This window comes from Mycena indigotica (assembly GCF_014461135.1).
Source record: "Mycena indigotica strain 171206Taipei chromosome Unknown Mind.scaff0008, whole genome shotgun sequence".
Lineage (NCBI taxonomy): Eukaryota > Fungi > Basidiomycota > Agaricomycetes > Agaricales > Mycenaceae > Mycena > Mycena indigotica.
In genome coordinates, this window is record NW_023503007.1 from 3,077,007 (window position 1) to 3,098,430 (window position 21,424).

General features: G+C 50.3%; 8 protein-coding genes across 8 annotated transcripts; 3 read left to right on the plus strand and 5 right to left on the minus strand.

Moving 5' to 3' along the window:
• Positions 1-811: 811 nt before the first annotated feature.
• On the minus strand, positions 812-2,585 carry MIND_00945000 (Cation diffusion facilitator; the record flags this gene model as incomplete). Its single annotated transcript, XM_037366068.1, has 11 exons — positions 2,488-2,585; positions 2,331-2,440; positions 2,067-2,282; positions 1,684-2,014; positions 1,546-1,633; positions 1,444-1,491; positions 1,332-1,398; positions 1,143-1,284; positions 1,057-1,095; positions 915-1,007; positions 812-869 (listed from the first exon to the last, which is right to left on the minus strand). The coding sequence occupies exons 1-11, from the start codon at positions 2,571-2,573 to the stop codon at positions 812-814; spliced, it is 1,278 nt and encodes a 425-aa protein (XP_037217480.1). The 5' UTR covers positions 2,574-2,585.
• Positions 2,586-2,639: 54 nt separating this feature from the next.
• On the plus strand, positions 2,640-3,576 carry MIND_00945100 (DUF2263 domain-containing protein; the record flags this gene model as incomplete). Its single annotated transcript, XM_037366069.1, has 2 exons — positions 2,640-2,952; positions 3,002-3,576. The coding sequence occupies 2 exons, from the start codon at positions 2,640-2,642 to the stop codon at positions 3,574-3,576; spliced, it is 888 nt and encodes a 295-aa protein (XP_037217481.1).
• A 138-nt stretch (positions 3,577-3,714) lies between these two features.
• MIND_00945200 (uncharacterized protein) lies at positions 3,715-5,939 on the minus strand (the record flags this gene model as incomplete). Its single annotated transcript, XM_037366070.1, has 3 exons — positions 3,715-3,934; positions 3,988-5,837; positions 5,886-5,939. The coding sequence occupies 3 exons, from the start codon at positions 5,937-5,939 to the stop codon at positions 3,715-3,717; spliced, it is 2,124 nt and encodes a 707-aa protein (XP_037217482.1).
• Positions 5,940-6,592: 653 nt separating this feature from the next.
• MIND_00945300 (MoCF-biosynth domain-containing protein) lies at positions 6,593-7,995 on the minus strand (the record flags this gene model as incomplete). Its single annotated transcript, XM_037366071.1, has 7 exons — positions 6,593-6,929; positions 6,980-7,119; positions 7,169-7,368; positions 7,415-7,491; positions 7,536-7,633; positions 7,686-7,707; positions 7,757-7,995. 7 exons carry the CDS (start codon positions 7,993-7,995, stop codon positions 6,593-6,595), a joined length of 1,113 nt encoding a protein of 370 aa, XP_037217483.1.
• A 239-nt stretch (positions 7,996-8,234) lies between these two features.
• Positions 8,235-9,125, minus strand: MIND_00945400 (uncharacterized protein; the record flags this gene model as incomplete). Its single annotated transcript, XM_037366072.1, has 5 exons — positions 8,235-8,541; positions 8,590-8,670; positions 8,723-8,817; positions 8,870-9,010; positions 9,060-9,125. The coding sequence occupies 5 exons, from the start codon at positions 9,123-9,125 to the stop codon at positions 8,235-8,237; spliced, it is 690 nt and encodes a 229-aa protein (XP_037217484.1).
• An 843-nt stretch (positions 9,126-9,968) lies between these two features.
• Positions 9,969-11,002, plus strand: MIND_00945500 (uncharacterized protein; the record flags this gene model as incomplete). Its single annotated transcript, XM_037366073.1, has 7 exons — positions 9,969-10,037; positions 10,085-10,161; positions 10,214-10,268; positions 10,317-10,376; positions 10,425-10,459; positions 10,509-10,580; positions 10,630-11,002. The coding sequence occupies 7 exons, from the start codon at positions 9,969-9,971 to the stop codon at positions 11,000-11,002; spliced, it is 741 nt and encodes a 246-aa protein (XP_037217485.1).
• A 111-nt stretch (positions 11,003-11,113) lies between these two features.
• Positions 11,114-12,404, plus strand: MIND_00945600 (uncharacterized protein; the record flags this gene model as incomplete). Its single annotated transcript, XM_037366074.1, has 8 exons — positions 11,114-11,355; positions 11,407-11,419; positions 11,468-11,522; positions 11,575-11,585; positions 11,629-11,789; positions 11,844-11,980; positions 12,036-12,322; positions 12,375-12,404. The coding sequence occupies 8 exons, from the start codon at positions 11,114-11,116 to the stop codon at positions 12,402-12,404; spliced, it is 936 nt and encodes a 311-aa protein (XP_037217486.1).
• Positions 12,405-12,487: 83 nt separating this feature from the next.
• MIND_00945700 (BTB domain-containing protein) lies at positions 12,488-21,236 on the minus strand (the record flags this gene model as incomplete). The annotated part of the gene is made up of 14 exons (XM_037366075.1): positions 12,488-12,875; positions 12,928-14,247; positions 14,297-14,425; positions 14,476-15,835; positions 15,873-16,284; positions 16,335-16,410; positions 16,461-16,500; positions 16,550-16,619; positions 16,664-17,327; positions 17,375-19,452; positions 19,504-19,948; positions 20,004-20,843; positions 20,893-21,129; positions 21,181-21,236. 14 exons carry the CDS (start codon positions 21,234-21,236, stop codon positions 12,488-12,490), a joined length of 8,115 nt encoding a protein of 2,704 aa, XP_037217487.1.
• Positions 21,237-21,424: the final 188 nt, after the last annotated feature.

Consider the following 21,424-nt stretch of genomic DNA (forward strand, 5'->3'; position numbering starts at 1 on the left):
GTAGAGTTGCGCTTGGCCGGTAGGGTATGATACACATAGGCGCGTATGGCGGCCTCATTCTCTGGGAACTTCTTCACCATCTTTGCCACAGCAGTCTGGATGGTGTGCTCCAGTTCCAGAAGACATGTGTCATAGTCGTCGGATTGATTGGGAGTGCTCTGCGACGTGTCACCGTGTATGTTGTCGGACGGCACGAGCTGGTTGTGAGGGCTGCCTTGGGCAGGGCCCGGAGATGCGGTGGTGGCCATGAAAAAAAAGGGTGGAATGATTTCTCACGAGGTCGCGCGCCTTCTCACGACCCACATCGTGGGAGATGCAAGTGGATAAATCACTGTTGCGCTTAAAGTCGCTAATGCGGGGGATCATCAATGCGCATATGAGATCACTGACGCATCTGACTTGTAAATCACTGGTGCGCCTGAGGTCGCCAACACGGGAGAGATCGCTGACACGCATATGAGATTACCAACATAACTGACTTAGGATTATCTCATTGTTGGTATTCAACTGGTTTGTAGAGTATATAAGTTGAGTTGAAAAACCAGTCAATGAGCTGTTGGTGGCCTCTCGCTGCTGGCGGAGACTGGCTTGACCGAGACCGGCTTGACCCAATCAACGGCACGTAACGCTTCCTTTCTGGGAAAGCGTGGGAGGTGCGCGCACGGTGCGCGCGATCGCCTTCGCTTAGGGCATCTTAGCCGCTCACGATCACGGCCTGTCCACAGCTTACTAGCCGTAGATCAGAGGTAGGTGAGGTGGAGTAGGTACATATTACACCGTTATATCGACTCATAATACTCTCTATGATTGTTCAAACACCACTCCCTCCATGTTGCGCCGGGTTATCGCTCGAATAGTCGAGATGCACGCTGCTTACATTCAAAACCAGCAAGTGAGAACCCAGTACCACTTACTAGGCACGCGAAACCAGCTCGAGGGCCTCGATCGAAGCCTGGATTGTCTCCCCAACGTCATGTGCATATGGAAGCGAGGTGGACGAGGGCAGGCTATAGAGTCAATAGGTATATGTAGAACAAGACCACAAGGAAAACGCACATTATGTCCACCTCAACGATAAGCTCATCTCCAACGTGGCTATCAGGACATGAGCAAAGGAATGCAGGCAATGGAGAATAACCCACTAGACCTCCAAGTATGAGATCTCTTGAACAGGATTGAACTTAGACACCAGATACAGAACCCGCGCGTGATGTTCGTTGCTGGCAATCTTTCCTGATAGTTTGGTAAAGTTCTCAAGGAGAGTCCTGATCCACTCCACAATGACTGATGAGGATGAGTATCCCGTTCATTTCCGGCTGGAATCAACAAACTATAAATGCTGAGAAAGGCACCACCCAGAGGATCGAGTTGTTTTATGGAGAGCAGCTCACCAACCCACTAGACGTCGAATTAGCTCGTGGATGCTGTTTAGTCGTTACTCACCGGAATAATGAGGGAAAACGTGTTGAAGAAGACATCGTTCTTGGCATCCTGTTTCATGAATAGTGGGTCAGAAACAAGCCCACACCTGAAGGCGCAACAGACCTGTGCTAGGGCTTGTATGGAGGACGACTGGAATTTAGCGCACCAGATCCATATTACGCTCTTGATGACGATAGTTGCGATCATAGTTCTGCAGATCTTCAGAACAAAGCTTGGGAGTGCGATGGAGGAATAGCGTGCATTTTACCAAACAACGAGACAGTACCCAAATGGTCGTCTCCAGTGACGAATAGCTTTCGCAGAGATTCTACGAGAACCTGGCTGAACGAGGCAATCATGCACACAGAGAATATAAGTACGCCGAGAGGCTCGAAACGCTTTTTGCCCGTTGGATAGACGAATCTTGTGGAATCATCTTTCTTATTAGAGGCGAGAGCGGCACCCCAGATAATGAGCGTGGAGAGGAAGTCGAGTGCAGAGTCAACAAATGAAGCTAAAAGGGAAACTGATGACGAAAGCAGGACAGCGAAGCCCTTGGTCCCAAGCAGGAGGATGTTGACTGCAATATTCACTAGGCAAGCGGTTATACCACGGGCAGCTTGAACTAGTGAAAGGCTGCGCACCATTGAGCGCAATTTTATCGGCACGTTCCCGCTGTTTCTCTTTCGATTCACCCAACAATGGCTGCCGTTCAGCATCATCGCCGTTCTCTGCAATCGGCGAAGCAAGTAATGGCCCATCCTCTAATATTGGCTGGCGGGAGAAGGTCCCAAACACTGTGTCAGGTAGCTTTGAGCCCAATATACCCTCTACTTCTAATAACCCGTCGAGAATTTCATCTGTGCTTGTTTGTGGGTCGAGCGAGCTCCGTCATTCGAAACGCGTACTCTGTCGCTCATAAAAAGCTCGCACTTGGCGTTTAGAGATGCCCTTGATTTCGTCGGCACTCTTGCGGAAGCTCTCGAATTGTTGTGGAGGACAGTGAATCATGTCGTGACTGCCAGCAGAGTGAGACTTTAGGAGGTTTGGTCGCGTTATGCACACCCTAAAGCGGGATGGAAAGTCCCGGATATCATAGTCGGCCGGCGACGCTTTGCACTTGCGAGTATCGGACTAGTGCTGGATGCCATCGTGGTCGTTTGCCAAGCCAAAATCTAACGTGACCGTTCCAGGTACTTCCCTTTTCGCCTGCTGACATGTCATTTTCAAGAGAGAAACTAAAGAGCATCGCAGACACGACCCTAGCGGCGATTTCTTCTGGACGGGTCGTAGTCAACCAGCTCGTTTATCCGCTCGCTCCCAACATCACTGAATCAACTGAACACACTGCTTATTACGCTCCAAACTCACTGTTATCTACTTGGGAAACAAATAGCCCAGCGCTTCCACCGCCAAGCCGGCCGTTCACTGTGATTGAAATACTAGAGACAACAACGCTCGATGCCGCCCGCTCTGCGGGCACTTCTGGTCGCAAAAAACCTATCGGTGTACTCAATTTCGCATCTGCAGGTAAGCTTTTGCCCACGTTATTTCCTCGTTTCAACTTTTTTTTGTTCAGAGCAACCAGGAGGTGGATTCATCAACGGGGCCAGCGCGCAAGAAGAGTCTCTTGCACGCAGCTCAACACTCTATCCCTCACTCATGACACCGACAGCGCAACAATTCTATACTCTCCATTCTGCCGACGGAAAGGATGGCTTCTACTCGCATGCTATGATCTATTCTCCACGAATCGTCATCTTTCGTCTTGACGATGGCACAATGGCCGTGCCTATGGAAATCGACGTGATTACCAGTCCAGCAGTTCATGCTGGGCTCATCCGCAAAAAGGCGGTCTCTGGTCCTGGTCATGCTATCGAGGCCTCCATCATTTTCGCAATGCGCGAGCGTATGGCCCGTATTCTCTTCCTGTTTGAGCGACGTCAGGTTCGCAACATTGTACTGGGTAGCTTTGGCACTGGAGTCTTTCAAAATTCGGTCGAAGCCGTTGCTGGTATCTGGGCAGAGCTTCTGGGGACCCCACGGGCCCGTTTTGGTCGCTCCTTTGACTATGTCGCATTTGCAATCGTGGACAACGACACCTTTTCTCACTTCAAGGACAGTTTTGAACGCGCTGCTGCCATGTCTCACTGACATCCGGCTTACTCTGGGCATATGGCTCATTTGACATAAATACATCTTGGGGGGTGACTAATAGTATACGAGCGGCGAATAAGTTATAATAACTTAAAGCGTTTCTGTTCAGTGCATTGTTTTTCAGCATCATCGCAATCACGGACCGCCCGGGTTGACAAGAACGACAGGGCCTCTAGGCTGCTTCAAGGCAGAACGCAATGGCACCTTGGGTATCAGCCGATGACCCATGTCAATTCTGACCCCATCCTCATTCATCCAGCCAGTTCCGTACTCGGGATAGTCGCGCAGGTCGTTTGGGAACTCGAAACCCTTAGGAACTGGTTTATAGGCCCCATCATTCGTCCAAAGTTGGTCACTGCACCAATATATCAGCACCGCCAGACAACAAAAAGGGAAAGAAAAACTTACCCGCGACGATTCCACCATCCCTTACGTCTTTGACTTGCGAAAATAGGTGACGGGCAAACCAGGTTTTCCGTCCATCGAACGTTACGTGAAGCTGGTGGCTGTGGTTGTGCAGGAGGAGGTACCACAGATTGGACTGATCGCCGACGCTGGGGTTCAAGAGGCAACGCCCCTGGAGGGGATTTGTGACCTTGAAATACCGGATTCTGACTTGGACCAGCCACAGTACTGTTCACAGGTTCATCGCCGTCTGAACGTCGTCGGACATTTCCTGCACGTGGACCAGCGACAGGGGTTCGAACACGTGATGGCCCCCCATTGGGAGGAGGGAGAAGGGGTGGTGGAATCGGAGCCGGACCCGACTGAGAGTCCCGACGAATAGTGGGAGACTGTTGTGCCGAGGCTGGGGTGGGAGGAGGAGCGGCAGGAACTCCGTGATATGTCGACCTTCCAGCGGATGTGTCGATTCGAGGGAGAGGGACTGGTGGTGTACTCGATGGTCGAGCGGGAGTTTGAATGGGTGAACGACGATCGGGTGTTTGTGAACTAGAGCCCCAGAGGTTACCGGAGCTGCGCCTCTCGCGCTCTCGAAGAGGGCGGTCAGTTATTGGGGAGCGGACGCGGTCGTCGCCACTGTCAGATCTGACCACTGCAGGAATGACTGAAGGCAATGGCGGCATCCGATGATGTGTGCCTGCAGTTATGGTATTGTTATAAACCTCTCGTTGTACTCCGTTCATGTTCAACCCTCGCAACTCTTCACCCGCCGTCATAATTCGGAGACGTTCGCGTTCTGGCTCTGGACTCCCGAGCTCAACAAGTTGAGAGACGGGAATATTGACATGAAGGTGTCTTGCACTTAGAGCCAGCGAATCGACTCGAGGACGTGGTGGTATCGCCTGCGAATCGACGATAGTGACCGAGGATGTGTCGGAAGCTGCATAACCAACTCCGTTGACGATGGTAGGAGATGTCCTCGCCGAGTTAGTGGTAACAATACTCGAGGACTCGTAAACACCAGCGGCGCCATTGGTCCTCTCCGGGGAACGGGAGCTAGAACGACTTTGCGTTCGTCGCATTTGAAAACCTGCTTGATAATACGCCGACCCAGCAGCATTCATCTGAGCATTTCTCAAAGCTAGTCGCTCAGATTCACCCACCGTTGCTTCCGCCTCTGATCTCGGAGGAGGAATCAAGCCCATGAGTGAAGCGTCATCCTGAGGCGACTCGGACAGAGGCATGCGAACCGGGCTGTTGTCAATTCGCGGAGGACTTGAGTCGGGAGCACGTGTCGCTGGTATAAGCATTGGCTGGGTCTGTTGTTGCTGTTGGATATTGTCGTTTGGGTGAGCAAAGAGACCGTGATTCCGCACAGCCGACTGAGCCTGGGATAGTGCAGGAATATTGAGAGGAAAAGCGTTCGGTCTACTACTAGTAGTCGTTTGGGTCACAGTACCCTCAGACGGTGTCGATGTCAGAGAGCTGTTGGCCGAGAATGCCGGCGAAAATAAAGAGGTTGGGGTGGTGGAAACAGATGTCGATGGCGACTCGTCTGAATAAATGTCGGATTTCGAAGAAAGCGAGCGCTCGTAAATAAAGTCGGCATAATTGGTTGGTGCAGAAGGATGAGGGGTTGCATTGACAAAGCGGCCAGCAGCTTTGAGAGGCTCCCGAGGGATAGACAGTGCGGCTGGCTGGCGAGTGGGACCGTTATACCAGCTTTGTGGTTGTCGAGGGTCATTACTCGGAGTTGGTCGATATCCAGCATCAAATTTGCCAGTCGCAGTGTGGGGGAAAGCCACCGTAGATACTGCTGGGCCCTTGAAGACCCGCACAGCAAAGTTCCTGGGAGGCTATGGTTTCTTAGTAATCGGACAACAAATATAATTCCATCCACTCACCTTGGTGGGCGCAGACCGGGTTTTTGGTTGGGAGACGGAGAACATCGCAAACATGCACTCTTGCCGTCGTAGTTGAGGCGAACTTGAAGCGCGAGAAGAAAAGAAAATGAAATGAAAGTTGGGTTTTATAGGATTCCATGCTGCCGGCACGAGTTTGTATGTCGTTTCGTGTTTGGTTCAGTCGCTTCCTGGCTGCAACGACGCTTGCGTGCGGCAGACTGGACTGTAACTCGAGATATTCCGGGTTGTGCTACTGTAGCTTCGGCGGGAAACGGAGGCAATGACGTTGAGCATTACTCGATTCAGCGAGGGAAAATGTTGTGGGTGTGTGTGAAGCGATCTTGGGGTAGAGGTACAAAAGCCGTTGAATCGCGTTTAGCACGCCTTGTAACTTGAGCTGCGGTCGCTAAATGAGTTGAAAGGTGTTGACCAGGAATCCAGGAGCTCAAACACTGTTCGTTTGCGAGCGAGAGAAAGCGATCTCGGAACATCGTCGCGGCTGAAACGAGGACAAAGACACGTGGCATATGCATGTATAGTGTGTAGTCCAGTAGGGGGGCATTTTTGGTGCCGTACTCCCACTGCAAGGTAGAAGAGGCAAAGGCCTTTGAAAGATGGTCACAACACCGTGATCAGACCTCCGAAACAGACTTTGGTTAGTTTTACACACTAAAATGTACAAAAAAATATTTATTGAATCCTCATTTTTATATCTTCGCTTTTGCATTTGTGCTTGTACCACCCGCTAGACTTGCTGCAACCTCTCCAGGCGACTGAAGAGTCTCACATTGACCCTTGCGCTTCAACACTTCCTCCTCTGTCACGACGTAGCCTTCTATAGCGATCCCAACCTCTTTTGCGATGTCCTCCAAGCTGCCGTGATCCGCGTTCGACACTGCAGTCGTGGTAATAGGCCTTTCCCGACCAATGAGGCTAACAAACACGCCTTGTCCAAGCACGGGATAGGACCCCACCTGGACCCCGTGCGGTTTCACGCGCGCTTGAAGTTTGGTGAGGTATGGCGCAATCATTGACTCGGGTCGTCTATGGCCGATGAATCAGTTCCAAGTTGAAAAAACAACAAATCAGCATACTCGGTAAACACCTGAATCCGTCGTGGTCGTTCAGATATCGGCGGTAAAGGCAGAAGCGGAGTTAATGCAGTTAGCATCTTCTGAAAGAGCGACGGGATTCCGGGGAAAATGCAGAGTTTGCCTTCGAGTCGGACAACGGGCTGCCGTGAATTATCACAAGAAGCACGGGTCTAAAGCAGAGAATCATACCACCCAGATATCTTCAGCAACAAACAGGACCTCCGCCCGGTTGGGAAATAGGGCCATTCGTTCAGTAGCAGCACGTTGCTGAGGAGTTTGTGTCGAGAACCAGTGTCGGTGTTTGGCCATCTGTGTCATACGCGCAAGGGTTTCACTATGGTGGACAAGCGCTTGCTCGAATGCCTTCGCCAGGGAGCCATACGTGATATCTAGCTTCACTGAACAACATGCGTAGAGAGAACCGGATAGACTCACCGTCATGAGTCGATCCAATACCACCAGTAGTCACGACCAAGTCATAAGTTTGCACCATCCGCCGGCTTGCCTCGATTCTGCCATGGTTAATGCATGAATAAGACGGCAAGAATGCACCAACATCTGCTCTTCCTCGTCAGCGATGACCTCTATTCGCTTACACTCGACCCCATGCTCGAAACACCATCGCGCAAAGTAATTCGAATTCGTATCGTGTGTCTGCATTGTCTATTAGGGCTTCATGTGAAGAATAAAATGCCAGAAAGCACACCTTCCCATTGAGAATCTCGTCTCTATCGCCAATCAATTAGCTCGACGGCTAACGAAAGGGAGAACGCGAACCCGATTACAAGTGCTGCAGCAGTTTGGATGTAACGTTCAGGTCCAAGAACGTTGGGTGGAATGGGGGAGACAGAGAAACGGGGCTTTGGGTGGTTGGACATGTCGCTTCTAACTGGCTGAGAGAGCAGACGGTGGGAGACACTCGGTCGTGTGCCGCGGCCAGCAGTAACAAGACGAGCACTTGCACTAGCAAACAGCGACGGGGGACGGATGGAGAAGAAGCGCGATGGTGAGTGCATTAGAGAGGCAAGAAGTTTAGTGAATCATTGGATGACCGTGAAGACGAAGCAAGGCTAAAACAACTTGGGGCGCACTCAAGTTCACACCACTTCCTTGATGGCACGTGACGGACAGGTGGGTCTTTTTGGGGGTGAGACAGAAATTAATTGTAGAAGGACGAGTATCGAATCCATGAAGCTAAGGAGATAGTGAAGAGAAAAAGTCATCTCAGTCATCCAACAGAATCAGGTCTATTCATCTAGAGCAACGCAGCACCCATAACCGCACCAGCAACACCGGTCACAATTCCCACCCACAGCTTCCCATTTGACGACGCGACAAGAGGAAGAGCAGCACTGCTACCAGAGGGAGCGGCAGAACGACTCGATTTGCTGGGTGACCCGGAGACGGGGGCAGATGCTTTCGCTGGTGAGCTCGTCGCCGAGGCAGGCTTCGAGACGGATGCGGGAGCACTTGTCTGTTGCGCCCCACCAATAGGAGCAGTTGATTGGCCATCAATCTGGGCCTGTACCGCAGCATTGAATACACCGGTCATGGAAGAAAGACTGGAGGCAGATGGGTCATTGGGCACCAAGTTGAACATCTCCACTCACGCAAATTGATGGGAAAAAGCGAGAAGGGGAATGGCGGCATTGTTGGGGTCCTTCGTGGTCAGTGCCTCGAAACGGATGAAGCTGATGAGAAAAAGAATGTGAATATAGAAAAGACGCTAAACACGCCACTGACTATTGATTGCTGTTGGGTCCGATGGATGCGTCTGGCTTGAATTTCAGAGAAAGGGTCGTGACATCAATGCTCTCTGCAATGGTTTGCAGGCTCGTCTGTTTAATCCGTGAGATTTCATGTCGGTCTTACCAAAAAACCTGTTCGCACCTGCTGCTGAGAATTCCCAGCGTAGATCGACGCTTTCATTGGGCCATAGGCAGAGAGGGGGGGTTGGGTGTTGTCGTCGACCCAGGTGATGGTGGCATCTTGCCCGCCGGTGAAACCAATGGTTGCAGTAGGCGCTGTGAACTGAGCACAAGATGAGTTGAGAAAATGTAACTTTTCGAAGAAAACGAACAGAGAGGGCAGCAAAGGAAACTTTGGCCAGGGCCAAAGCCACGACAGCGGAGGAGACGGAGAACATGGTCGATGGTTTTGCTTAAGTGAGTGTGGAGTCAAGAGAGTGTAGCGGCAACGAGGGCCAGGAGGGGGGGAGGGTCAAGAAGAGCGAGGTTATGAGGGGATCTCGAAGAGAAGGGCAGGGGTGATTTCTCGCTATTATATATGTTGCGCCCAGGTTGATCAGATGAATGTTGTGATTGACACACGAATGTCGAAACTCCGTTCTTGATTCACACAGTGACACACAAGATTCACGGAGAATTGACGCCAAATTGACGCTGAGAGTCAGATGTGCGAGTTTGCTTGAGAGGAAAAAGATTAAGGCGTGAACGCAGCGACGTAAATAGAGGTATGCCCGGTCAGACAAGAGGGCAGCACAGTTTGTTAGTGCGGTTTTTCGACCACACGGAGCGATTACCATCAGCATAACAGGGGTCTTGCTTGGCAGTTGTTCTTTTTTTTCTTGGTCGTCCACCTCAAGAAAGGAGTTTGAAGAGTCTTGGATTGTGGTCGAGAGAAGTAACGCCCTGTGAGTTGTTGAGGGCTCTGAAGTCAATAATGCTTGATCAGGATTGCAAGGCCTAATATAGAGATCAGTATCTTGAACATAGTAGTAATCCTATGGTTGGATAAATATACACTTGACCAGATGCAGGGCAAAGACCTAAATTTACAGAGAACACATCGACCTTCGGAAGGCCATCACGTGTCACGCATTGCACCACTTTTGATCTGGCCAAGTTGGCAACGAATTTTACGACTTGTCCCGAACGCCGTCCTCTCGCTGCATGCCTCGGAGCCCTCCGCCGGTTTAATAACTCGATAAATCTCCCAAAATCACTCTCATTTAGCACACTCGTTACCGATGCTTTTTGCTCTCACCAGCATTCTTTTGGCGCTGCAATTGGCTCCGACTTGTTGGGCCGGATTATACGTATGTCTACTGTCAGTTTGCTCTGCGTTTTCTGAGCGTCTCTCGAGTTCCTTCAACCTGCAAGCGGCAGCTCATGCACTGGTGGTTCGCCTTGTACTGTCAGTTGGCTTGACGATGGCAATCGGTGCGTTGTGTGTAGCTTTTTCACACCAGCTCGCGATAACATTCTGCTCAAGTCCATTGCTCCCTTCCATTGGCGTTGTTACCGCTGGATTATATACCGGCAAAATGGTTGGTCTCATTTCATGTCTTGCTTGTCGCCCTCAACATTTTGTCAAGCAACTCGTACAAACGTTACCGCCCGTGGATACCTCAAACGTCCTCTCCTACCAATTTACTGTATGTCGTTGAAAACGTCGCCAAATGCGAAGGCTCACACATCTCTAGCCCATACCCGAAGCTGGACCAAATTCCAACGCGTAGTATGTTAAAGCAGTCTCGCAGCGCATTATATCCCTTATCTAGCCGCAGCTATATCGCATTCACCTCCACCGAAACAAAGGTGAATGGTACAAACTACGTTGGATTTTCTCCCTTCTTCACGTGTGTTTTGGATCTTGCCTAGTGTCCGCAGAGCTTGACTTTCTTCCAGGCTCAAAGGGATGTCGGGCTCATTCTCATCACCCCTTGCTTCGGCCACCCGCTCTGTAGCGATCCCAACCACGATTTCCAACAGGCCAGGAAGCATCATCCCCACCACAATCACCGTTGGCAATGTCGATACCTCCGTCTCTCTCTCAATCCCCCAACCGTCGGTTAAACCAAAGCCCTCTTCATCATTTCAGTCATTGACATTACCGACGACCTCGTTTACCTCGCGTTTCTCGACCTCCTCTATCTCCTCTTCCCCTCTACCCTCAGTCTCCCCTGCCAGCGCAGCATCCACAAATTTTGGAGCGCGAAACCCTGTCCCCTCCCTGCCCTTCTTGGCTGTTTTATCGTTATGCATTCTGCTTCGTCCATAGATTTGTACTTGTTCTGTGCCTTTCAAGGGACACTTGAATACCGAATTTCTTGGACCCTGATTTGCATCAATACGAAAAGTCCAATTGGTTCCCATTCTTGCTCTTTCCTTGATGGCGTTGTGGACTCAGCACCCAAGATACAGTACCTTCATCCTTTTCTGTGTGGTCGGCACATTATACCTTCTGGGAGTACATCACCCCGGCGCCATTCGTCCCAGAATTGCTTTGCGTAAACTCCATGCTCATGACCTTCCGACACGTCTTGAACGGTCCAAACGCATTTACAACAAGCTGCTTGTAGAGAGGCAAGGACTCATCAAGAAATTTGGACCCAACCCACAGGATATTGTACTGTCTGTGTTGTCCCTCTCCTGCACCATTTGAGCATTAAACGCCATATATAGCTTCCCTCCGAATGTGCGCACTTTTTTACTTGGTATCAGTCAGCTCAGGCTGCTTGGTTAGGTCGCGCCATGGCCGCCATATACCGTGTGGGACTTCTTTCCAGCAGCATTCAACTGTGCGTTGCGTCGTGACTTGCCCGTAGAGCTTCACTGACCGTCTCCATCCAGGTCCCCACGAGGTATAATACTCAAATGTCGAACTATTTGTAACCATTTCGACAGATTCAACGTCTAGGCGCTCTGGGAGACGGCGGAAAATGGGTCTGTGGCGTGTCGCGCGTGGAGAAGAAACGCGACTGCGTTGTGTATAGTGTTGGAATCAACTACGAGTCCTCTTTCGAGGCTGAAATACTTGCCAACACCGACAACTGCCAGATCTGGGGGTAAGTTGACTTGTTTATTAGATTGCTGCCCTACACTCAAACTCTCTACCCAAGATACGACTACACCGTCAGCTCGTTTGGCCCACAGATTCCCGCCTCCGCGTTGGGGAGAACACATTTCAAACCATATGGCCTGGCGGGGAAGGACAAGGACAAAATGTATACCCTCGAGAGCTTGATGAAGATGAACGGTTGGTCCTTGTCGTGTTCCTTGACTGAACTGCGGCTGACGGCATATACGATCAGGCCACACCCATATTGACATCCTCAAAATTGACATCGAGCACTGGGAATTCGAAACTCTCACCGCACTCATTGAACCATACCTTGCTAATGGCCGGCCCCTCCCGTTCGGCCAACTGCAGCTCGAGCTCCATCTTTGGAATATGACATTCCCCGAATTCCTCAAATGGTGGGAGATGCTTGAGGCTGCAGGACTGCGACCCTTCTGGACTGAACCAAATCTCGTATACCAAAATTACAACCGCGCGGGTTCAACAGATTTGGCAGAATATTCCTTCCTCAACATCAAGGTATGTCACTGCTTGCTAATCATTCAGACCGCGCCTCACAAAGCACTTCAAGGGCTCGAATGTCTTCATCAAAGATTCCTGAACGGGTATTGATACCAGCAATCTACATTCTTGATAATAGCAACACATAAAAATACAAGCAACGAGTGAGATTCTACATAAAAGTCAAGACATAAAGTCCCAGCTGTCCCCTACCTTCCTTAGACCCTTGAGAATACCCTTGGCCACCGTCTTTGATGCCTTGATAGGCTTGATCTTCAGCTTCCCAGTAGTATCGCTGTCCTTACTACCTCCCGACACAACAGAGGTCATAGACTTCTTCGGAAGCCGCTTGGCAGTCCGTCGTTTCCCACTCAGCTCTCCTTTGAGACGCAGAATCGCTTCCTTGTTCTTTTGCGCAAAGAACTCACAAGCGTCAAGAAGTAACTTGGCGTCAAGCGCTGTTGCTCGTTCCAAGACATCTTCATATGTCGCGGGTGAGATTTGCGAGTTGCCTATGATTTTCGCCTGCACCAGCAGATTCAGTTCTTCGAGGCCCCAATAGTTGGAGAGGCTGAAAAGTAGTCAGTATTGAGTCAGGGAGCAAGATACAGAAAAAAACGTACTCCATCACATCGAGAAGGTCGTCGAGGCGCTCAACTGACGGTGGCTTGACAGTATACATGAAATCCAACACCGTTTCGACGCATGGTCCAGAGTAGTCCACCTCTACAACAATGGGGTCGTCAGCAGTGCCCGGCCCGGCTTCGGTGAACGACCCGCAAAACAGATCATTCAAATACTCGCTCATCGGCGCCAGCCAGGCTCTGTGGGCAGGCTTCCTCGTCTCATCGTCACAAACAAACACAACATCCGTCAGCTTTCCCTCTTCACGCATCATCTGGAAACCCCTGCGTAGAATGCCCAACTGGGTGTCGATCGAAGACCGCTCGAGGCCAGGAACTGGTGCTTGTATGATGTCTTCAACACCAGCAACAGAGAGAAGATCACGGAACCGTAAAAGGGACTTCTTGACCGACTTGAGGTCGCCACCGTCCATAATGTTGAAAAACATTTCATCCGCTGAGTGCCACACCCAAGGGTCTGATTTGGGATCATCTACATTGAGAAACAGAGGCTCGTCGTGAAACTCTATAATCTCGTCTTCCACCTCGTCTTGATGGTCGTCAAGCCATTTGTACGTTGCTTCCAGGTCTGAAAGAACATAGACATCTGAGGTAAAGTCTTTGGCGATTCGTAACGCAAGCACCCGCAGATGTTCGACCACCTCACGCGGAGTTGGTTGTCCAAAGCTAGGATTCGCGCGCAACAGACGCTCGTCAGGAGAAACGAGAAGGATGGCACGTTGTGTCCACGCAATAGCCTCATTGTCGGCGAGGAGCACTTGGTCTGGGGCGACGATTGTGGGAAGCGGTTTCACATATGGAGATGTGTCGTCGAGTGCCATGGTTTTGCTCCGAAGAGGCTCTCGAGGGGCAAACTGAATACGATCTATCTCCTTCCAGACTTTGCTTTGGAAAGTTGTGATGCGCAGTGGCATGTCTTCAGCATATGCCCTGAAAACGACCCTGGCCCTAGAGGTGATGTTGGGCTGCTCAGTGGCCGCCTGAATCGATCTTGCACATTCTTTGAAGGTGTCAATATCAAGGTTGGTATGACTCCTCAAGCCCATTCCAACCAGACGCGGCTCCAGGTCCCTGAACGAGTCAAGCACGAAATGCGTTGAAGATTCATCAGAACCAAAGGCAGCGACGAAGAGGGCGTGTCGAACATAAAGAGACTTCGCTTTCACAAGTCGTCTGTTGCCGTCTGGTAGCAATATTGCCTCGGGATCGTAGATGAAATTGGAAGGCATGGCAGTCAGCAGTTGTTTGTAGGCCGTTTGTTCTTCCGATGACAAGACGGTCGGCAACTTGAGGTTGGTCCTGTAGATCCAGTCAGAGTAGTTTCAAGGAATCGGTTCAGTCAACAGACCAGAATTGATTAAAATCCATCGGTACGACTTTGAGATGCACCAGGGCAGCATTGTATTCGACAGAGGGGACTCCAATGAAATGAGAGGCGGTTGCCCTCGAGATTCCGAAAGGCAGCATCTTCAAGGAACTGGTATGTGTTTCAATAGCTGTTCTATGAACTAATTGAGTTCCACTCACGAGGCTTTGTGTAAGGTGGTTTCTTGATCTTTTTGAAGCTTCTTCCAGATGGGCAACGCGGCTGCTATCGGAATCAAGCTCTCTGGCGTCGAGATGACTTTGTTCCGGGCATACTCTGCGAACTCCGCATGCATCGCAGGAGGGAGTTTGCTGAACCGGGTATCGATCGACGACTCCATCTTCTGGAAGTAGTGCAGAAGACGGTCGAAAGTGAAGTTGTGATGTGCTTTCAGCTGGTCGCGCAAAGGTTTGGCGAGTTCTTTGCTATCGTAAATCACAACAGCAAGTCCAAGCTCGGATAAGACGCCTGCTAAAAAGTACGGATCCGAATTGCCAAGAAGAACAACATTTATTGTCCAGGAATGTCCCATCGACACATACCGGCCAGGTTTAGTTGTGCGGACGAGCGGGTAATTGGTGAATTTCGTGTTGGGCGGCAATCCAAAACTGGGATATTCAGCCCAGAAAGTCCTGACCCATTCTTCCTCGACCAAAGACAGGTGTCTCTCGGAACCATCTCGAAAGTGCTGCTTAATCAACACATCCATGGTCTCTTGTTTAAACTTGCTGACATTCAAACCACGATCGAGGAGCTTATCCGCAACGAAATCCGGTGCGACCAAGTACTCGGACTTGAATAATTCACGACCTTGAGTAGGCTTCCAAACAAAATAATTTGGAGATAAGCCGAAGACAGCTAATTTTCCGTTGGCCAGTGGTAAAACTCCGAGACCATCAAGGCTGACGCTCCTATCTTCGCAGAGGTAATCGACAACGCTTTGAATGTCGCGCGTTGTAATTTCACCTTTTTGGAACAAACTAGCCAACAGTCGTGTTTTGTCCTTGAGCTCATTCTTCACGATAAGAGGGCTGATTATCTTCATAGATGCTGCCGCGCGCTCCCTAATCTTGGAAGGGAGCCGGACTATGTGAGGTGCATTGAGCAACCCCAAAACCTTGCTGATCGGAACTGGTTCATCACTCCCCAGCAGGACATCATTTGGGCGAAATTGCTGCGTTTCGAAGACACTTGCACAGATGCGACGCTTCGTAGAGCCAAGCTGGGCAGAAGAATAGAACGCGTCGACGAAAATTTGTGAGACAGCATCTTGGTTACTACGATTCCCCGGCCACCAAGCAGCGTTGCCAAGATGGGCCTGAGTCCGCAATAAATCCTCCAGCAAGAACATATAGAGTGGTGGAGCGACATCACTCAGTAACCAACGATTGTACTTGGATTCAGAACCATACTCGTCCAACCTGATATTCCTGCGATCTGGAGACAGTATAAACGAGGCGGTGAGGTGAACCGGTAGGGTGCTCGTCAAGGGCAATGGCAGCGCCGAGAACAAGTTCATGTCTGAGTGGGTTTGGAAGAGAGGTGCTGCCATGCCTACAACGATAGGTGATCTGAGTCGATAGGGGGGCTACAAGTGGGGAGAATTGTGAAGGAATGTCGCTCTGAGAGCGAGTCGTGTAAACAACTTTGAATTCCTCCGTGCCAATCTCCGATCCTGGGACACGGATGCGGACGACTTGGGTTTGTAAACGAGGCGAAGTCGATACCGTTTCGAGACCATCACGAGAAGCAGAGATAGTCCACCCTGATTGTATATGACCTCGAGTGTCTCGAGTATAGATCGCAATTTGGTCCATTGAAGTAAACAAAAGCGAAAGTTGAGCTGAGCTCTTGAAGGGTCGGACGATCTTGTCCCATACTGCTTGTGCAGTCACGTTGCGAGGTGATGTCAGAATAGCATTTGATGTTAGAATATGGGAGGAACGACGTAGAGGTAAGCGGAAAATCGTCTGTAAATAAACGGTTAGTTGGAAGAACAGACTCGAATATGGAAACAGACCCCGTGATATTGCCCATTCTGCTTCATGGAAAAATCGAACAGACCATCAAGTGGCTGTAAATGGTCAGGATACCAACTAAGAGGAGATGAGTATGAAGAGCATGAGATCGATTGGAGATTGCGAACCGTTTGACCTGATCCAAAGGTAGCAGAAGTGATGCTCGACCTAATGACATATTAGTGGTAGAGATAGATGGGTCGAGTCCAAGGAGTACCCTGGATTGGCAAGTGGTTCTTAGACGGGTCAAGAAACATGACTTTCGTGCCCGATACAATCATAGCCATCTGCAGGAGTATTAGATTCAACCAAGTAGGCAACAAAGTCCTACCTCAGTGAAATGGAACATTGACAGCGCTCCGAGACCGAATTGGCCAATGGTGTTGGTCTTGTCCGCCTTACCACCGATTCCCGTTCGACATATGCCTTCGAAATCTTTCGCAGTGAACTTGCCGTTGTTATAAATGACGATGGACGGGCAATTGACGAATGGGGCCATGCCCGCAGAAAGTAGCTTGTTTGTTTTGGAACCCCCAAAGTCATCGATAAGGACACCAAACTTGTTCGCCTCAGCGTCGCATGCATTGGCGAAGAATTCGTTGATAATCTGAGCTTCAGAATATTGCTTCAAAGTGTTGCGAATCGTCGTCGTCAAAGTTTCGCCCATGTCAATGCCAGGGGTCAACTCGACAGAGGAGAAACCCAAACGATCCATGATAAGCCGTTTGCTCAACTCGTCAGAAAGCTTGGGATGTGCGATATATCTCTTTCCCACATCAATCAAGAAAGCACGGTCACCAACGTCATTAAAGAAAACCTCGGAGATGGGCCGTAGCGTTCCATTATTATCAGGGACAAGAACTTGGGCACGGTCGACCGACTTGAGGTCCTCAGCAATCACAGAGAGCAATGCAATCGCTTCGTCTGTGATATCACGTGATGCAGAAACCGATTCCAACGCCCTCAAGTGGGCCACAAGAAATCCTGCCGAGGGCCTTGTAATATCAGCGAAAAGTTTAGTAACAAGAGATTTGAGGCATACCTATCCGTACACCCCATCCGCGCCAAAAAATTACAGATTTGCGGCTGTTCAGCTAAAGAAGCTGGGATGCGATGGAAACCGCGCAAGCCCAATGTTGTTGAGAAGATAGCCAGGTCTGTGGATGCGAGGCGCCCTGGAGCAATGGGTACCCACTGACGGCCCACAACAATAGTCCTCAATTCCCCCATTTCCGTATCTGTAAGAGAGCGTTCGCTGAGCTCACGAATCAGCCGATCGAGCTTGACAGCTGCGGTAGATGCGCCACGGATGACGACCACCTCAAACTGGGATCGAAGAGTACGAAAATGAAGAGGCTGATCCCAACCAAGTTTCTTTCGCAATGATTCAGAGATGGCAACTGTCGGATCAAGGACGGCGAGGACTTCATCAAATAGTTCCGTCTTTCGATTGCTGTCGAAACATTCGGTGGTACTGACCAGGCCCCGATCGGTGGGCAACCATTTAGCGCCGAAGGGTATGTAGAGTGTCGAGCAATCGAGGTCTGACGAATGAAGCGTAGCGAGAAGAGAGAAGGAAAGGTTTGTCGCGTGTGAAGGGTTGGATTGAGAGAGCAGCGATATGTGTTCAATTCGCTCGGTAACCATTTCTAGTGTGAGCGCAGTGTTGATCAAGTTAAGATCACGCAAATGTCGAAGGATCATAATGTCTTCTGGTGTTGCAGCCGGAATGCGTTCTTGCTGTTGAGCATATATGGCGATCAGCTCTGGTTTCGTTGGGTCAACGACGAAAGACGGCGAGCGCATTGTGCCATCAAGTACCGCCACAAAAGGGACCTGCTGAATGGTCTTGAGTAGGTTTGGGGGTAGGGAATCTCGATTCTGGTTGATGTAATCGAGAAGAGCAGCCCTTATGGTCTTCTTCTGCCCAATGAAATGCTCGACCGCAAGATTAAGGATATCCAACGGTAGTAGGGGTATGGCGTTAGTAGTCGAAAGTTGTCCCAAAATAGCCAGATTGATATGGGCACCGTCAAGGTAAACAACTCCATCGATAGTGGGAAGGAGGACACTGCTGTTTGTAGGAATACCGTACACCTTGGCTTGTGTTGGAATACTCTTGAATTCAGGAGGTGAGGTGCTGGGCAGGGGCATTATGATGTTACTAGCAGAGCTCTTCGATTTACGGTGGAGGATGGGCAACTTGAATGCAGACAAGCGCTTTGAAGGAGACGAGGGCTTTTCGTCGGTCACGGGAACAGGAGTTATAACCGATGGCTGCAAGAGAGGAAAAATAGGCAGAGATCGCAAGGTGGATTGCTGTTCCTCATTCAGCGGCCGCTGAGGACCAACTTGGATCATGCAGTCGACCACGTGCTTTGAAAGTATCGACAACCCATCCGCATCGAGTTTTGTCACGTCTGAGCCGACCGTAATGCGGTCGAGCACAAGGTGAATGTCAAAAATTGATTTGAGAACAAGGGGATAAAAGCCAAGTCCCTTGCGTGCTTCAACCGAAAACGAAGGATGGAGAAAGGCAATTCCTAGACCCTGCAGTACTTTTTGCAGAGCAAAAAGATCGGTAACGTGGGTCGAGAATACACCGACTTCTGGAGACTCTAAACTGGTATCTGCGGGGACAAGACACAGGGTATTGACGCGGGAGAAGAGGTCATCTCGCATCGGCCAGTCACCCACCCAAGCCCAAAATCGGTTTAGCCAGCCAACGAGTGCATCTGTGACGTTCCCGGAATGCCTTTGAGTGAGATCAAACCCCAACGGTGACATGTGAAGAAATTCCGCAACTCGCTGGGGTGAAAGGAGAATAAGATTGAGTGTCGTGGGCCCTTCACTGCGAAGTAGATCTCGAAGTCGCGGGGGAATCGCAGGAAGGGATACAGCTTGGCTTTCTACTCTGCCAAAGATATCGCTTTCAAGCTGATCCATAATCGTAATATTCGTATCTCCAGTCCCCGCTTTCACGGGTGTGCAGAAAGTCCCGTCGATGAGGGGAAGGAGAGGGAGTCCCGCAATGTTCTCCAACTGGTTACCGCGGAGTAAATACTCGAGAATAGTCAACCGCTGGGGGTCGTCAAGCGCTCGAAGTTCAGCGACACGAGTCTGGCCTTCAAATTAGCCAACGTGTCCACAAAAAGAACAGACAAAACGGACTAATAATTGCCGATAGGTAACAGCCGGAGACAGCAGTGTGTATCGAGCAGAGCTGACTCCACCGCTGTTAATCAGCTTGAATATGTACTCGGGTAGTTTGCACAACCGCAGTCCTGCGCTGGTGAGCGCTAAAAGCGTGGCATCGTCCACGTCCGTGGGGGCCAGTAAGACTGAACCCAGCTCAGCGAAGAGGATTTGCCCATCTGCTTTTGAGCCACGGAAGACAGGCCAGACCTCCGCTTTGGCTAAGACAATGCATTCTAAAAGCTTCGCAGGGAGTGCCTGCCAGTAAGCGGTGTCACCTCCGAAAACACCACTCTGAGCAGGAGGCCATGCGCGAAACACATCGCCAAGTTGGTCTTGCTGGAGGAGAACTTTCAATAAAGCGGTCCACGTTCGTGGTAGAAAGCTTTCAAACAGAATATAATTCCATTCAACCAGGACGCTGCCAGCGATAAGCAATAATACAAACAGCCGATGTTGGGAAAGAGAATATTCACCTGTCTTCTGATCCCCGTACGATGCCAATTTCTCCACCGTTGTTGAGATTCTGGCGTGACGCAGTCAAAGCGAATAGTGCATGAACGTGGCCAGGGAAACCAGTGCGAAGAGGGAGCGGCAAATAAGTGAATAAGCGTCCGCCCCTCTCCTCAGTGTCAAGTATGGATAGCGGAATCGCTATGGCCATTTCGGAAAGTAGCTTGTGCTTCGCTAATACAGGACGGGGATCGTGACCAAGGCGAAGGGAAAGGAGGGAAGTTGATTCTCCATCGTGGAAATACGAATGCACAATTCGCCAGGTCTTTTCAATCCGACCTTGCTTTGGTGTCTCGACGGTGGTGGTGCACTGAAAAGAAGTATGCCGCTCCTTCTGGACTGACCAGGAAACGGACTCTGACCTGCTGATGGTGCCCTTGGCAAGACACTGGCGGATGCCTTGCGGGTCTATTTGGTGTACTTCCACAGAGGTGACATTCTTCAAAAACAGCAAGGAGATCCCGATCTCTTCGCGGATAAAATCATCGAATAGCTGACGGATTTCGATAGCATCGACGGACTTGGAGCTGATGCTGCTTTGTGTTCCCGGCTTACGGAGGGGCAAACGAATGATAGAGCCAGGAAAGGCCTCCTCATGCGCGTCTGAGGAGAGGAAGAAGTCGAACGAGTCAAGTTGGTCCTTGATTTCCTGTGATTTCTGCGGGAATTCAAAGCGCGTGCCACCCGACGAAGTGAAATGGTGGTGAGGGTCTAGGATAGCAAGCGTCGACCCAGAGATGACTTGTGGATTGTCTGTGATGTGATAACAGCTACGAAACCCAATTCCATACTTTCCAATCTTACTGCGTCGTGGAATCAGTGAATATGAACAAGGAACGTGAAATCACGCACGATGAATCCGTCTTCTTAGAACTCCTATGGATGCTCTGGAGCGCGTCCCAGTCTGACTCTGAGAAAAACGCGTCATTGAACACGAGAAGCGCTGGTCCTTGTGTATCGCCCAGCTTATCATGCACTAACGTAGTCGTCCCGTGATTCCTCGTGTCGAGCACAAATATTTGCTTCGAGCCTCGAGCGTCGTCTGTGTTCTGTAATAGCTCACGAAATAGGCCGACAGAGAAAGGATACCTTGAACATCGTGAGTCAGACAAGCAAAGAAGAGAATCAATATCAACACACTGTCCAAGAATTGCTGCAAGTGTGTCTGTTGGGAGAGAATACTCTCCAAACGACATGTTGGTTAACGGAGTGTTCCACCCCGGAAGGTCCTTAAGATAGCCAGCCCCAACCCTCCTTTAAGCCACTCAAACTGACTGTCCAAATGCGGTGCAAACAGCTGTCTTGGATTCTTCGAAAAGTTCCGGGTGATGACGTGGTTAAAGGAATATGGGAGAGTGCCTGGTTCGAGCGAGGCTAGAATTCA